This window comes from Thermobia domestica, chromosome 14 (genome assembly GCF_964235325.1).
Source record: "Thermobia domestica chromosome 14, izTheDome1.hap1.1, whole genome shotgun sequence".
Taxonomy (NCBI): Eukaryota; Metazoa; Arthropoda; class Insecta; order Zygentoma; family Lepismatidae; genus Thermobia; species Thermobia domestica.
In genome coordinates this window covers 188578204-188596401 of record NC_137467.1, presented here as the reverse complement: position 1 = coordinate 188596401, position 18198 = coordinate 188578204, and the positions used below count along the sequence as shown (strand labels likewise).

The following is an 18198-nucleotide window of genomic DNA, read 5'->3' as shown; positions in this document are numbered from 1 at the left end:
ACTTTGTTATTAATATTGCTAATAATAATTTTACTTACACGACTGGAAGTTACAAAAGGTTGCAGCACTAAAGTTAGCCATCACTGTTTCATGTGCTGTGTCGTCAGGGAGTATGTTCAGGTTTCTTGATTTTAACCAGCTTAATTCGATGTAGAAAGTAAACCATATTCAACATAGAAAAGTTATTGTGTATGCTTACAAGTTCACAGCTCTGTAAAACATTTTACCTACCTTTCCGGTAACTGTTAGCTCAGGGAATTCATATTTCTCAAAAATGGTTTACAACTTGATACAAACTGTTCTCAGTTAATATACAAGTATTTTGAGTTACCTGCTGATTCGTTTTTTGTATTTTAGGTACGAATTATATTGAATAAGGCTGACCAAGTGAAACCGGAAGAGCTTATGCGGGTCCAAGGCACTCTTATTTGGAACATCAGTCCGTTAATGTCAAGCAGTGAGCCACCGGTGATGTACTCGACCAGCCTGTGGTCTGTGCCGTACGAAATAGGAGCTCCCATCAGGCTACTCAACGCACAAGAACAAGCTTTCCTCAAGGACATCAGGCAAGCTATCGACAAACGAGTGGAGCATAAGATAGCAAGTGCCAGGCGATTTGCGGTAGGTATTTCTACTAAGAATATAGAAATATAGGTATTAATATAGGAATTTCTAGAATATAGGTATTAATATAATTTTAGCTGTAACAGATGAAACGCTTACATTAGACTAGAGTGTGTGATATGTCGATATAGGCTTATATCGATAATCGATATTGCAAAAATATCGATGTCGATATATCGATATTTAATATCGTTTATACGATATCGATATTGTCGATATCTGACATAGGTGTTCGACACTGTTTCGAAAAATATTGCGGCTGTTTTGCTTTATATATATGAAACGCCTTTTGGCTCGCAATAGCAGCTGCATTTGCATTTCTTAACCGAATGAAACCAAACTGCACGATACTAGTATGAGGCAGAAGAACGCCCAGTTCCATGAGTCAAATTAATGTAGGGATTAGAAACTATGCCCCCAACATTTCATGTTAATGTTTAACTTTCGCTGTTGACTGTATTTCTTAACCGAATGAAACCAAATATTATGACGTTTTCGTTTCCACAATTTGGAGTTTTATAAGTTATCGTAAGCGGTAATATGCAATATGTATTGCACCGGATCCACCTTACACCTAGAATTCCCTACGCCGAGTTTCCCGTATAGCGAATTTTCTGTGTACCGGTACCTAATTTTCCTACAGTAAGTTTTCTTACACCGAATCTTCCTACACTGAAATTTCCTACACCGAATCTTCCTAGACTCTTCTGCGATATCCCCCATTGAAACATTTTGAGACTAGATTGTCTATAGCAACATGAATATTCAAGACCAATCAATATGTTGGATATCAATATTTGATGTTGTCGATATCGATATTTGATGTTGGTACTCGATATCGATATTGTCGATATTAATATTTGATATTGTCGATATCTATATATCGATTCCATATCGATATCAGAAAATATCGAATGTTGATATCAAAATTTCGATATCGCACAGCCCTGCATTAAACTAATGCAAATACTAATCGATATAATCGAAACAGCTAAACAGGCGCAATTTAAAAGTTTAAATACATTGGACTCCGTTTTTTACTCTGAACAGCTTTGATGCGACGTTCATTGGAAACACACAGATCGTGAATGGTACCAAATGCAATATTACACCATTCTGCATGCAGTGCATCACTCAGCTCATGACAAAGGACGGAGGCAGAAATCTATATCAGATTCGTCTCTTCGAAACACATCGAAGGCTTTCAATGATGTTCAGGGCTGAGGATTGGGCGAATCGGAAGATTTGCCTTTATCTCGATGTTCTTCTAAGCTTGCCGTAACAGCTCCAGCTGTGAGAATGGGCACATTACCATCCTGAAATATGACATCAGTGATGGGATACATGTGGACAATAGCATGCACATAATCACACACAGTGAAACGACTGGTAAACATCAGCACAACACCCTCCAAGAACCAGGAAATTGAAACTCAAGGAGAACCATCATAGGGCTGCTTCGATATTTCTCCATACTTTTTTGGGCATCCACTCTAGAGAAACACAGATCATGGTTTGAAATGAGATGAACGAAAAATTAATCAATAATGTCACGTGTTTCAGTCATAAGCGGTCCATGTTGCATATTAGTGGTGCCATTGATGTTGTGCTAATGCGTTATTGTCCCTTATTATTACTTTACCCCATATATGTCCGTGTCATTGGTGGATTGTGATTAACACAGGCTGTAGAAGGTGCTACTTGCGTTCTTTCGTAACTTGGACCGAAGTCGCACAACGGTTCTTCCCGATTACAAACTCACGTTTATTAACACGCACATACATTAAAGTGATATCAAATGAAAGAGAACCTCAAAAGGTTTTGCTTCATTACATACCTATCATTTTTCAGATGTTCAATATGAGCCCCTTTGTTAACAAGATATATATTAAGCCTGTAGTCAAATGGTCCCGGGTTCGATTCCCGGTGATGGCACTGGGCCAAAAAGTGTAATACGAATTTCCATTCGAATCATCCTGAACGAGGTTTTCCTGAATTTTCCTCATTCACAACAGACAAATGCCGGGATGGTACCTAATATACAGGTCCCATCGCTTTTATCCCCCCAATCCTTTCTTCTTTTCTTTTCCCCGGATAGTGTAATCGCCGGGGGGACATCATCCCTCATACCGTACGTGACGAGCTAAATGGCCATAGATGCCGAAAGCCCAGAAATCTAAACCCTAAATCCTGCCAAACGCGTAAAATTTCGCGATCGATGGATAACACGGCGTCTGTAATGCGTATTCGAAAATCATTTATAGTAGCTGGTAGGGGGGGGGGGTGACTTGTAGCCTTTTTATTTCACAAAACTCCACAGGAAGAAGTCACACTGGGTGAGGTGAGGGAAATGTGGAGACGAAGAAAGCAGCTTTTCATTCCTGCGACATACACACGAAATCCATTTGTGTAGTAGTCTGCTCAGTCGTTTACGGACAATTCTTCACTCAGTAGACTGCACAATTTGCAATTCTCTGCTTACTTCCACCGTGGATTTCTGTGAACTTCTCATGGAATTGGCCTGAACACGTCTCACTGTTTCTGCACTTGCTGATGGACGTCAAGGCGATTTCTTCTTGAAGATATATCCTCTTGCTTTAAACTTGAAATATCATTTACAAATACTGTACCCGATAGCAGTGGTGCCCCCCCCCCCTCATGTCCATGACGCACGCCCCTCAATTGTCTATCCGTAAGTGTTCTTCCATGAAAAAAATCTTTTCGATTAATTTTTACACAACCTCAAACATATTTATATAGATTTTTACCCTCCCCCAAATATTTCAATTACGCAATTTGCGTCATAGCTTCCCTTTGTGGGCGCCCTTGCCCGTTAGCGGGTTCTTCTCCAAACTTAGTTCTACAGCTTTTTTTGGACACTAATAACAGACTATTTACTATGAAAATTTAGCATACAAAAAGATTTCCTGTGCTCATTTGCTGCCATCTTTTATTACTGTTACCCTATCTGCGAGCTGTGCAATCAATATATCTTTTTTCCAGATAAAACACTTTGAGCTTTTCTTCCATTTGATATCACTTTCATGAACGAACGTGTTTAGAAACGTGAGTTATTAAAATTTGTAATTTGGAAGATCATTTTGAAAAGCCCAAATTTATCAGGTGATATGAACCAATCTGCTGCTATTAATTTATATTGCTTTCTTCATATTTGTAAGATGACACGGTAGTTAAGAGGTAAAGTGCTTAACACTGATGTAAGAGGTCCATTGTTCTATCCCAGGTTATATGGTTTTATGCTGGACAGCAGGAAACCGGAACCGATAGAAAGCTATTACCATTTTTAAATTTGAATATTAAACACAATTCAAAGGAAAATGATAGCGAGAAAAATTATTTCATGTACCATGAGCAGAGCAGGTTAATGTGATAAGTTCAGCAAAAACAAAGAAACAACGAAAGACTAAAAAATCATTCTTTGTTCACAAATATAATTCTGCTTTAAATCTGGATTTTGGCAACATTGATAGAACCTGGTTAGCTACCTTTGATGCATATTTTGGATCTGGCAATAGTGACGTAACATACACATAGTGCTTCCTATAACTCAGCTCATTATTTCGCACTGTGCTCTCTTCGTGGTACTTTGGCATGCTTCATGTTACAGTATATTCATCTATTCTATGATAGACCTATGCATTCCTTTTTCCTCTCATCCATTTTTATCTTTTTTTACCTTACCACTGAAGGTGGAACTTGTTTGTTGTTCCGATACATGTAGTGAGTGCTTAGTTTTCTCACGGGAGGATTAATTTGCAAGTAACCAATTTTCTGCTAATTTGAATCATCCTCTCATGCACCTGCATAATAATTTTAATATTTCATGTACATTCAGCGTTGCAAGAAGAAGTTCTGTTCCCTGCCTCTATTGAAACCGAATGTAATAGATGTGTCAATTTCGATTTTACTATTGGATTCATATAGCTTAAGAGTCTATAGTAGCTTGTCAGTATAAAGAAAGAAAAAAAAAAAAGCAAGTCACTTGTTTCTTAGTAAATCAGGAACATGGCATTTCCGCTCAGGGACTCGGTCACTGGTCCGCATTACCCAAATGGTCCCACTTTTTATTTTTGACCCTTAATTTTACCTTGAAGCGATCGGATGCAGAAATCAAAAGTGATAGCGCTGGGCACAACTAATCGAAATCTACATTTTAAACCCAGAAAGTTGAAAAATATTTGGTTATGGTAACTCTCTTTTAACCAACACTTCTTGCGTTTTCAATAACTTTGATTTTTAGTGCCTTCAAAAGTAGTAGTTTACAACAACGTTGTATTACTCGGTGCAGTTCTTTTTTAGGAGACCATAATTATTATAGCAAATGCAAGTTTTCTGGAGAAATTTTGAGAGGTAGTAGGCTATTTACGGTGAATACTTCAGCTGCTAGTTTTTCAATATCAATCATCACACTTGCATTTAATTTAACACTGTCATACGAAGATATTCTCTGAACATCTGTTGTAGATCAACAATCTACCATAATCAATAGGCCAGTTTCTAATAGTAACTTATTTTCTTCTCTTTCAAGGTGCGTGTACGCAATCATGCCAAGATGGTCGACTGCTACTTGACGACGTATTATAACCACAAAACCTTTTTCGGCAACAGAAAGAAAATCAGTGACGACATTATCGAGCATCCACAGAATTACCACATCTATGAAGGCCTCAGCACTCTGACCAACATATCTCGTTACGACCTTCCAGACCCTGAAGTCTACCGTGATTTCTTCAGACTGAATCCCTTATACGATTTCCAACAACTTTCTGCCACGTGCACTTATTTCCGCGGATGTCCTATCAACCAGCTGGACATTGCAATTGCTTACGATCTTCCAGAGTTAGTTGGAAGGTACAAAAAGTCCGTTGAGGATGCTTTGGCCGCCGCGCAAGCTTCGAAAGAAAGCTGAGGTATATAAGAAACAATATGCTCGATCTTAGTATCTACGTTTGTTTGGCAAAATGAGGTAAGGTTTTGCCAAGTAACCAGCAGACAAAGGATTACATTAAATGGATCAAAATTTTAAATTAAGAAACAAACAACAAGCCTCACTTTTATGATTGTCTGTGTTTTGTATATGTGATATCAAAGTTCATTTTTTTTCTAAATATGACAACTTCGAAACTTAGCATTTGGATTGTCTCAAGATTCGCAACTATGAACTATGTACTTCTATGTCTGCTGACGTGTTCGTACGGTAGTCAAATGCCACGTACAAACGACCAAATATGCTGGAAGGGCGGGCATGACGCCCTCCTACAAGAAAGACTACGTTATGCATTAAAAATGGCCAGTGTGTATGTGTGTGTCAGAGACACTATACAATACAACGCAGCAATGATATTGATGATGTGTACATGTGTGAAAGCAGGGGCTTTTGACCCCTTGTAAAATGTGTTCTTCAGCAGTTAGCAGGTCAACGAAAAAAAGGAACAAAAAATCTATTACGTTTATCTGTCTTTCAGTAAATACATTGTAGTGATAGAACGCTCAATTTAAGTAGAGAATATACTTCGATTCAGAAATGAAAATAAAACAGTATTTGGCATGAAAATATTTTCAGAAATTTCAAGATAAAAAAAAATTTTATAATGAAGAAGGAAAATACTCGAGTACACTTGTAAATTGAAACAAAATCAATAAATTCTATATACTGTTTCTTCACAAGAATTCATTTAATGGCTACATTTTTTTTACGTGCAGTCTCATTATACGGATCCATAGTATAAGTAGTAGTAGTAGGAAAGGGCTAGAAGCCCTGCAGGGGTTTGTTGGGTTCTTTTCTCGACATAAAATGTTCAAATTTTGTCTTCCCCATTTTTTTTTTCGTACGGTTTACAATCTGTGGATTCGTATAGTAAAACTGCACCTATATTTTATTTTTATCTTTGTGTTCCCCTTCTGCCCTTTATACATGGTCAAAGTTTTCCATCAAATGTTGTATCAAACTTATCTTTCATAGTCAATTGGTCAAATAAGTTGGTTAAAACTTTTACACGCACTATAAATAATAACATTCAAAACTTAATTTTGTTATTCATTTGTTCACATTTCTGCATTCAATTGCCACATTTGTCTTGTAACCACACAGTAATTTTCGTTTGTTTTCTTAGATGCAATGTTGGATAGGAATAGAACATGTTTTATTTTAGAACAGTTGTATCAAATATTGTAACCAATCCAAAAATTGCATACAACTTCGTATCGCACGCGTTCAAATTCCACTTTGCTGAAACATTTGATACAATATTTGATGGAATATGTGATGATGCAAGATGTATAAACAGCTTTAGACTCGAATATGCATGATTGACGTCTAATTCATGCTGATATTCGAAGCAATGAAGAAATCCTCATGTTATTAAACTGCCTCATTGTCGCAACCGTATGCTGTGAGTTTCAACATTTTGACTTCAATTAAACCTGTTAATTGATCTACGATATTTCAACTTCGTTTAATGTAATATATAGAAATGATACATGAATTTTCATAGAGACGTGGGTATCCTAGTTTCTTGGAATAAGATTGCAAAGAAGTTTCACATAAACAAATCTGTTTTGCTTTTCATAAGTCTCTATGTTGTCCTCGTCTAGGCAATAGTAAAAGGCAATTTGCATATGCATATATCAGGTCACCCCATCAGTAGTATACTAGTAAATTTGCACCGTGAAGGAAAGAACGATAACTTACCTAGAACACGACCGTTAATCAGGAAAATAGTCTCCATCAGACTCCAAAAGACTCTTGTCACTTGTCAATCAGTTCTTGAATTCCCTGGTGAAGGAAGTGACCGGTTTTGGAGGCGAAGAATTGGGTCATTGTTCATCTCACGTCATCTTAATTTTGCAGTGTTTCCCTATAAAGGTGGTTTTGCAGGCTGCGAAAAAGACAGTAGTCCATTGGTGCAAGATCTGGTGAAAACGCCAGGTAATGTTATGTTAGAGGACCGACTTTCCACCCCCTTGTGCAATTCTGTCCAGCAGTGGTTTACGTCTCTGACGGGTGAACAGGGAACTGCAAGTGTCCATTTGCTGCTGTTTCTGTTGCGGTATTAACGCATAGGATGCCCATTTACCGAGGTGTAGCACGTGCCCAGATCACGATGAACGGTCGAATGGCCATGCAGTTCGCTAGCCAATTCTTCAGCAGTTTGCACTGAATATGTCTCCACCGTTGCCTGCAGGGCATTGTTGTCCATCTGCACAGGTCTCTCTTGTGCTTTATCGAAGAGGCTGGTGTACCCAAACCGAAACCTCTCGCACTTCTGTACACGCACACCACCCTAATCACTTACAACATTGGTGTTTCGTCTTGCTGCGCTGACTGAATATCGCTGGTGAAATTAATGAAACATAATTTGCCGTATGTGGCCCTCAGACACTACCATGACGATACACAAGCCACAATTTCAAAACGTGGAATAGACCGTTTTCTTTCTATACACTGTTGCACAACGAAGTACCCTGTATGACACAGCTCTGCTACTACTTCAGTCTACTTCACTACTTCATTATTTGCTTGTCAGATGGCGGCATTACACTGGTTATATATATATATAAATACATTATTTATAGGATGAACTGATACTACCTACCTACCTACCTACCTATATATATATATATATATATAGTTTACCTACCTATTATACATATATAGTTTTCGAGAAAGAAAATAGGCCTAGTTTACAGGCAATTTCTAGAATTGAATATAAACGATACCCTTCGAAATAAAAAGAATAAATATTCAACTATTCAAGAAACTTACATTTTCGCGCAGTAGGAAGGAAGTGTTTTAAAAAGTAATTTCTACCAATTCAATAAACAATATTTTTTAATATTCCAACTGTGTTTATTTCGTTTGACTGATGCTTCAAACGCACTAACTGCCCCATGCCGTAAACGTCGCCAACATCTAGTGGCCCATTTGCTGGTAAATGTCGATCGTCGCTATAGTGACACGACGAAGGATTGCCGCTAGTGTGACAGGGTTTCGTCGAGTCGAAAGAGATATCTAGAGTCGGGGTGTTGAAGTTACCATTGCGTAGCACCGAAGATTTCATTTTGGCCTACGCTCCTTCGATTAGTCACGAAGAATCGCGAAGGGGCAAACACGAACTATCGCCAGTCATGTGCATGCGGTTATTATTATATATTTTTTCCCCCTGACGAATTGTTCCTAAAGTGAGCTCGGGGGCCAAGAGTAACCCCTGTTTACATCATGAAGTGAAAAATCTTGAGATGAGTGCCTATAATTGTATGAATTTAGATAACAACTATCACTGATCATTAGAAAGTGAATATGGGAGAACAATGAAATAAATAGACGCGCATCATTTTGTTATAAAATTTCATGGCGAGCGGATTTTATCTGATCCCAAACAGCTATCGTCCAATATACACGGTTACAGGAGCACTCTGATTAGCCAAATTAAAAAGATCTCAACGATTTATGTCTTTACAAGCGACTGTTTCTTCATCGTCTCTGTGGCCAAGCCGGAGGAGCACGTACCTCGTAATCATAAGGTTGATAGTTCGCGCCCACGGCGAGGTACTTCTTTTTTACTTGTATAAAAGTGTTTTTAAACTCACCTTAATGTAAACAAATTGCACATATAGGCGATTTAATATATTTTGGGGAAGTAATTTTATCGTTCACTAGAGTTTCGTCGCGTTTCTGAAGCTGATGGGCCGCTGGTGGTATAATTTTTAAAACGGAAGTGGGGCCACCGCGGATCGTCGCTGCCGTGCCGCCAATTTTTGGCGAGATATCTCTAGCTGCCCATTGGTGGTTCAAGCTTGCGGCATGGAGTGTGTTTGCTGTAGGGCTACTAATTTGTAGTGCAAGCAAAATAAACACGGGTGGAATATCAGAAATATTATTTATTGAATTATGGACAATTCCGTGAGAATTATATAATGAAATTTAAATTTTACAGCTTAAAGTCTCACGAATATGCTCATTAGGCTAAGGGAGAGGGATGAATAAGGCAAGTGAATGATGATGGAGGAATTGGTGGGAGGAAACGATAGTACCCTAAGAAAATTCACAGATACGATATTGTCCAGCGCAAACGTAGTACTTGATGGACTTCAATCACAAGAGGTTGAAAATTATATAGAATATATAGTTGCTAGTATGTATTTTGTAACAGACTAATTAGAGGTGAACCGTTGATAACTTTTATTTATGATGTCCGAACAGATTATATATTTTGATTTTATTGTACTGTATACACAGAGAGAAAAGAACGTATGTGGCTTACGTAGAAACGTAGGTTACATGCACAAATCCTGTAGTTTTTCAACTTAAAGTATGACTACGCTCGTATATGTAACATCCTGAAGAGACGTATAACTGAAAACTTATGTTCTTATAATACTGTACGTATAGTGTTCCACCTATACGTACTTTCCGTATGACTGTGGGCAGTAAGGTTCTCATATACACATAGACGTATATAACATATAGCTGACGTATGTAACATACGTATGTGCATGTAATATACATAAGACTGTTAAATATCAGACACCCTGCAGCTACATGATGTAACATCTAAGCAGGAAATAGCCAGTACGCATGTAGCGTTTGGATTTAATGTATGCTCCGCACAAATTTCCGTAGTAAACACATGAATTTCGTATATTTGTACAATATACCACTGTTCGGATAACGGATTTATCTCAGTGTATGTAAAAGAATAAAGTACATTGTTAGGTAGCAGCTTATAATATACTAATTTAATTCATTGGAAGGAAGAAAATGAAAGAAAGAATTATTCAATTTTCTAATTAATGGCCAAGATAGTACGCGACAAAACATAACCAATTCTTTCCTCGAAGGTCAGGATCTAAGGGTTTACTTGTCCTTACCTTAAATCCTTCATTGTAACTAGGTTTCGGCGTTGTCGCTCCAACTCAGGTAGAACTGTATAAAGCTCTCAGTATGGCTAACCCCATTACGGTTATCATAGTAGCTTCGTACAGCGTTTGTTCCGTCTGGCATCTGCAGCTTTTAGAGCGTGATTGAAGAACGTATATTTCGATAACTAGGCTTTGCAATCAGCCCACATCATGTGACAATATATGAAAGCTATTTTATCCTACTTTGTTCAGCTTAAAACACAAATTACTTTCATGTTTATTATGTCGGAAATATGTAAATGTTATCGAATAGAGCAAATTTTCTTTACTCCCGACCCAAGCGTTTGCATTATGTTTTTTTTTTTTTCATAAATGACGTAAAGGCAATGCTCTAAATAGAAGAGGGGGAGTATGCGGGGTATACTTCCTTAGATCGTCCACTTTGAGCACTGCATAAAGGAATAGCAACACCGTTTAAAAACCGACCTCTTCCTATCTCGAATATTTTCAGAGCGTAGCTGATGCTTGTTGCATTGCGAAATTGGGTAGGCACAGTCCCTCATGGACCGTAGCTCCAGGGAGTCAGTTTTGTACTTCTCCATATTTCCTAGCTAATTTTCTCACTATTTCAATAAGCATTTATTATTTTATTACCAACGTCCTAGCCACACTGGAATATCACACTCCATAAGATCAACGAAGTCAAGCAGTCCTGGGTCTTGTCAGAGGAAAGATAGATGTGACCATTCGTACCCACCAGACGGTGTTGGCATTGCGGGGTCCAGCTAGCGTAGTGAGGACAATTGGAAGCTACTTAAAAGAAAAAAAAAGCAGTGAACTGCAGTCCAGGAAGCAAACATTAATGGCGAGGGTAGCGGATCTGCTGACAACACATCACCCCACAGGAATGAGTGCCGTAAGTCCAGGCCTTCTAAGGACTGTTGCGCCAGGAATTTAGTTACATTAGGCCTAATATTATTGCTAATAATAATAATATTAGTAATAGGCTTAATAAAGATACTGCCTGTTTGTCTGCTCTGCTCGTAAGTACATTATTTCTAACTTTATAATATAGTTAGACAGGCCAATAATTGATCAGTTTCTTTCTAATGTGCTTCGTCACGTTACTGGACGATAACAACTGGACAAACTACAGATTAGGATACTATACACATGAAATTAATAATGATAGCTTTATTTCTCAGATATTAACCTGTATACATTAATAAAATATGAGGATGTAGGTACTTAATAGAATGCTTTTTAATCATTTCATTTTTAAAGAAAAAAGTTTTAAATTGTCATTATAGACAGATGGCCTCTAGAATAATAATAATAATAATAATAATAATAATAATAATAATAATAATAATAATAATAATAATAATACATCGTAATAATAATAATAATAATAATAATAAAAACAATAAAAATAATAAAAATGTTTTCCCAGGACATTGAACAAAGTTCTTGTGTCTTGCAAAATGTATTTGATGAAGACAAGGATCATGTTGTCATCTGGAAGATCAATCGCCCTCAGAAAATGAGGATAACGAAAACGAGGACATGTTTTAAACTCTTGAAGTGTCAAGTTCCAATTGTTTATTTTATCTATTTATGGGAGAGTTTTCAAAATAATATTCAATCAGGTCTGATATGGTGCTTTATGTGAGATTGATTCTAAGTTGCATGAAGAGCATAAACAACAATAAAATAATAATAATAATAATAATAATAATAATAATAATAATAATAATAATAATAATAATAATAATAATAATAATAATAATAATAATAATGCTATTTATAAAAGGCTAACATTAGTGCATCACGCTAACTCCTAATAGTAAATCACGTTCATGCTCATTGCAATAATATAATGCAATAATGTAAATTTGAGCATTTATATTTATGCATCCGGAAATTCGTTGGTCGGCTAACTTAAAAAAAAAAAATAAATAAATAAAAGTGAATGCAAACAATTAGAGCTCTTAAGTATGATTTTAACCTTAATTAGTGCTTGAACTTTTCAGGTAAACAGTATCCGCCCGATATCCATTGCGTTTGCTTTACTCGATCCTTAGACCTGATAAACCCGTTTGACCCGTGTTTCGCCTGTTTGGACCGTTTCACCCGATAGACTCGTTATGAGTTCGTAGAACAATTTGTGTTACGATAATAAAGTGAAACAACACACTATTTACAATCATGACAGACTAAGCTTGTTTTCATAAAAAGGGGATTATCAGGCTAAACCTATTCATACGGTTGAAGCGGGCAAACCCGATTCATACGGGTAAAAATACAATATCGGTCCAGGATCGATTCTATTTTTCGAGCATTACCGAAAATGCACTATAGCCCGAAACGTCTCAGACGTAAAAACTATCATATTATTATTATTATTATTATTATTATTATTATTATTATTAAAAAGAGAGAAAATTACTTGTTGAATGACCTGCATGTATTTTATTTCTATTTTAAATGGTTATTCTTCTTTTATTTATCTGCTTATTGGTTTGCAACACTCAGAAAGAATAGTTATAGACTTCATTGTTTACCCTGGCGACAGGGACAGCGGCTAAGCTTTTGTAATACCGGCAACATCCAACTGGTTGACAAACCGCACGTGGCCGCTAAGGGTGCAACAGACTTGCGCACATTTGAGATCCAAGATTGCGCACACTTTTCAGTTATACAGATCAAGATCCAAAAATCCAGGTTTGCGCACAGTTTTTTTACAACATTGCCAAACTTATATGTTTACAGGGTGTCCCAAAAGTAGGTATACAGTACCGTACTGGTCAGGCTCATTGCATTTTATATCATTTCTTATTGCTATCTTTCAGATTGGCTTAGTTTCTTTATTATTTGTTTGTAATGTGTTTTTACTTACATCTTAAGCTAGGAAGAGCCGAAGAAAATAAACCCATAAACTAGAATGTTATACTTGATTAATGCAGGGGTGTATACCTACTTTTGGGCTACCCTGTATTATTATGAAAATGAAAAACTAACTTTGTGATAACCAGATCAAAACAGCATAGTCAATGTGCCAAAAATTTACTTTACTTTCTCTGGCAAGTATGAACCACTATTTGAGACTCAGCATTCACGAAAACGGACTTTTCTCCTTTCGCCGTAATAACATCATGGATCTCTGCCATCTGCTTAATAGCTTGGAAAGTGCATATTGGTCGAGTAGGGGCTAATTTATTTCGACAATTATACAGTGCTTCTCTGCAACTCCTCATATCTTTACTAGGAATGGGCACGAGCGAGTTCGAGCGAGTTTTCTTTGAAACTCGACTCGACTCGAAAGTGACATATTTGAACTCGAATTCGAGTCGAGTCGAGTCAAAACGAGCCAATTGGTCCTAAATCCTGTGTGTAGTTCCAAGTACTCTCTTCAAATATCCTACATAGATAATATAATTATCAATGATACCACTACTGCATTTATTATTATTATTATTATTATTATTATTATTATTATTATTATTATTATTATTATTATTATTATTATTATTATTATATGAACACCATTTATAAACTTTGAAAGATATGCGGTTTGTATCTGAATAGTAAAAGCTAATTGACTGTCGATCTCGTTCGTCGTGAAGTCTTCAGAAGGCAAGGATATCGGTCACGAGGTTCTGGGTTTGAGTTTCGGAGGAGCAAGTATTCGAGCTCCAGCCAAAAATTGTTAAAAGTTATAGGGCATCTGCCAAACATGTTCAAAACTGTTCGGCTCGGGTTTAGGGCCATCAACGGTTCGAGCGGCTCGGTTCACAGCTCATTCACTGTCGAGCCGAACCGAGAAGTGAGACGAGCCAACAGCTCACTCAACCGAGCCGAACCGAACCGAGCTGACTACTCACCCCAACCGAGCCGGTTCGAGCTATTGGTTGATTGATTTTGCATTTAACGCCCCTTTCAGCTCCCGCCGGGAATCGAACCCGGGTCTCAAACGCCAAAGGCGCGTATGCTAACCGCTTAGCCACGAAGGAGCTCGTCGGGCAATTGGCTCAGTTGAGCTGAGTCGAACCAAGTTGATGGACTCGCTTCAACAGAGCTGGCTGGAGCTGATGGCTCACGTAAGCCGAGTTGGTGGCTCATCCTAGCAAAGCCGGTTCAATTGATGTGAGCAGGTGGCTCTTCATTTCAACCGAGCTGGCTCGAGCTGTTCGCTGAGTTGAACCGAACAGAGCCGGTTAACATCACTATTCGGGTTAGGCTTATGCTTGGGCTCAAAACTTAGACCGTGCAGGTCTCAGCCTTGACGGTAACAACTACAGTATATATACAAGGTGTTTCAGATAAAACGTCCAGTGCTTATGAATCAGAAGCGGCTGGGAATAAAAAGATGAAACAAAAACTGAGATAGGAAAATGTCATAGGTCACATCACATGGTGTTGTTAGGGTGACCCCAGGGGCCCTCCTTGAAAGGGACCAGGGGCCAACTTCAAATTTTCAAATAGGAACGTGTATTTAATCATACCTCATTCGGTAGTCCTTAAAAAACGAAACAATTTTTGTAGGAAACAATTTTTGATTTCGGCCACTGTTTTCAAAATTACTGCAAAAGTAGGTTCTGTGGGTCCATGTGATGCTCCCTATGACACTTTCCTATCTCAGTTTTTGTTTAATCTTTTTGTTTTCAGCCGTTTTTTATTTATAAGAACAGGACGTTTTGTCTGATACAGGAACCACTTTTTGCGGCCATTTTGAAAACGGTGGCCCAAATCGAAAATTGTTTCCTACAAAAGTTGTTTGGTTTGCAAGGACTATCGAATGAGGTATGATTCAATACATGTTCCCATTTGAAAATTTGAAGTTGGCCCCTGGGCCCCCTTGGACGAACATTGGAAGTTACTATTGGACTCTGTTATATTTTGAAAACTGGGGAAAGCCGAAAAATATTACAATTGAATCATTTAGAATAATTTTGATTCCTGATATCCTGAACTTTGTCTTTACAAACAAAAGTAGGTGGTGGTGTTTCCCTTCCAAGTACGAATAACTAGTACTTCAGATTTAGCATCCAGAAATCTTATTTTCTTTTCTTCATTAGATGTTGTGCACAATTTCGTTTTTATCACCTGGCAACGTCGATTCCCAATCCTGTGCGCAATCCTGGCTAAAGATACTGTCAATCAACCTCTTATCTGGCATTTGCTGATAAAGAAGATAAGTGTGCGCAAGTCTGTGACTCCCGCCGCTAAAACCCATATGACAGTTTTACTGCTGATAAGACAAGTTGGTTTAGCTTTGAAAACCACTATATTTCGTGATTATAACAACAAGAACGTTTGCTCAAAACTTGAATCCAGAACTATGATCCTACTACAACACTATTAAGCTCATATGGAGCACAAGTTAAGCTTGTGATATTGAACATAGGAACTTACTAGTTGTCGTGTGAAACAACTAATAACAATGTTGAAGAGGAACAGTCGAGTTTAGGAGAAGTAAATTTACATGGTATAAGACTAAGATCTTTAGACTACCAGAATAGCTGGCCCCAACTAACTGAGGAAATAAGATTTAGAACAGTGGTGGATCTAGAAGGTAAAAAATGGGGGGGGGGGGCGGCCAGTACCCAGACTATGATAGGTATATATAAGCTTTCAAAAATATATAAATAATAGCTAAAATTATTTTGTCACTGAAAAAACCGGCCCTTGCCTAGATCCGCCACTGATTTAGAAGAAGACGAGGAGAAGTAAAGATTAATGGAAAATGCAAGGAAGGGTATGTCACGTTAATTGGAGTTAGGATATGATAATTGGATTTCTCAAGAAATTCCAGTTGGAATTGAAGAAACTAATATGTGGGTTAAGAAATAGCAATTATAAAAGAGGAAAAAAATGACAGAGGAAAATGGAATTTACAAGTGAGTTTAATAAGGATGTTTTCCTTTACATATGTCATTATACATCTATTTAAAATACACGGCTAGCATAAACGATTCATTCGTTTTGAAAATACTATATTTTCAAAAGTATTATACGTACACGCACGAAAGATGTATGAAAAGAATCACAAACTCACCAAGATTATGCACCCTCTACAAATGTTCAATATGAGCCCATTTGGTGACACGACACACTTCCAGACGACATGTTTCTTCTTGCTTTTCCTCCATTTTCGACAGATACTATCCTCGTACTGCTACACTCCCACGCTCGATTAGGAAAGATAATGCACTCGTGTTGCCACCTGGAATATACAATACAAACTTGGTGAATTTATGGTTCTTTCAATATACCTTTCATGAGTTTACGTCTAATGGTTTTGAAAATATAGCTTTTTCAAAACGAATGAATCACTTATGCTAACCCTGTAGTAACGAAGGCTCTGCATATGGTATAATGGAAAGTGGGAGAAGGAATAGGCGTATCCATCCTATTTGCAAGTACAGAGTACACATATAAAGTAATTAATGTTTACAAAATCAGCCAACCAGTGCCGGATTTACGTATAAGCTAAACTATAGCTTAGGAACCCCCCTCTTGGGGCCCCCAAAAATGAAAGGGAAAAAATTGAATGTTCATTTCCAAAATATAAGAAGACCAACAAATAAAATAAAATCTACACATAGCAAAAATGCTTCGTGTTGTGTAGGTTCCTATAATGTAAGTAATGAGCTCCATCTGCTAGCCTGCTTCGTAAAATACTACTAGTTTCTTCATTTCTGTATATAGGATGCCTGTTCATCTGGACACATAAAGGGTCCCATTACCTTCAATAGCTTAGGCCCCTATCAAACCTAAATCCGCCTCTGCAGCCAGCTCTCAAAAGTTTTACGGCATTCTGGCAACGCTGGAATTACCTTTGTCTAAGCTTTTTCTTAATGCCAACTTAAACTGGTTTGATGTAAGTTAGTTTGAATCTGAGTAAGCGTGTGACAAATGCATGTAGTGTAAAGCTGTCGTTCGAAACAAGTGTTTCAAAGTAGAACAACATTCTAACATGTTCTAACATTCTAAATTGATATCAAATTAAATAAATCTTGTACGAAAACCCTGTAGATGGTGAGGACTTTCCATGTTGATGCAGCATTATCAAGAACCCAGGTGTATCAATGGTACAACCCTTCAAATATGGTCGCGATCATTTTGAGGATGATCCAAGGTCAGAAATTTCTAGTGTCAATCAATGAGAAAAGTATGGATGAATTTCGGGCACTGATGAGGGTTGATACACATATAATAACGCAGGAAGTATCAACAATGCTTCAGATTGACACAAATAAAGGTTTAGTTTAATGTTATCCGACGCCCTGAAAGTGAAGAAAGTTGTGCTTGTTTTCCAAAGTGCCGCGCATTTTTGACAGAACAGAAAGGTACAATAGAAGAAAACACTTCGAACATTTGGTGGCTATTGCAGAACTGGTCAAAACGTCTTAAAGTGCATCGAGGCTTGTGATGAAACCCAGCCTTCCACAGTTTTGTACGATGAATTCACGCTACATGCATTTTTTGTCATAAGCTTACCCAGATACATACGCATACCCATGGATATGGGTAGATACCATTATTCACCGTTACAGTTTAAGATGTTAACGGATTCACTGTATTAACGAACAGATACAAATTGCGTCAAACTGGGTTAACGGGCAATAATAGGAAGTTTATAGTTAGGAAAAATCTTTCCGGTGTCGACATAGTGCGGTAATATTCTTA

General features: G+C 37.5%; 1 protein-coding gene across 1 annotated transcript in view; it reads left to right on the top strand.

Moving 5' to 3' along the window:
* LOC145670497 (uncharacterized) overlaps window positions 1–6315 on the top strand; it is a 144444-nt gene extending 138129 nt beyond the window's left edge. The window contains exons 10-11 of the mRNA XM_081739229.1: window positions 358–621; window positions 5174–6315. Coding sequence (XP_081595355.1) covers window positions 358–621; window positions 5174–5554 — 645 coding nt within the window. The 3' untranslated portion in view covers window positions 5555–6315. The remainder of the gene's footprint in view (window positions 1–357; window positions 622–5173) is intronic.
* Window positions 6316–18198: the final 11883 nt, after the last annotated feature.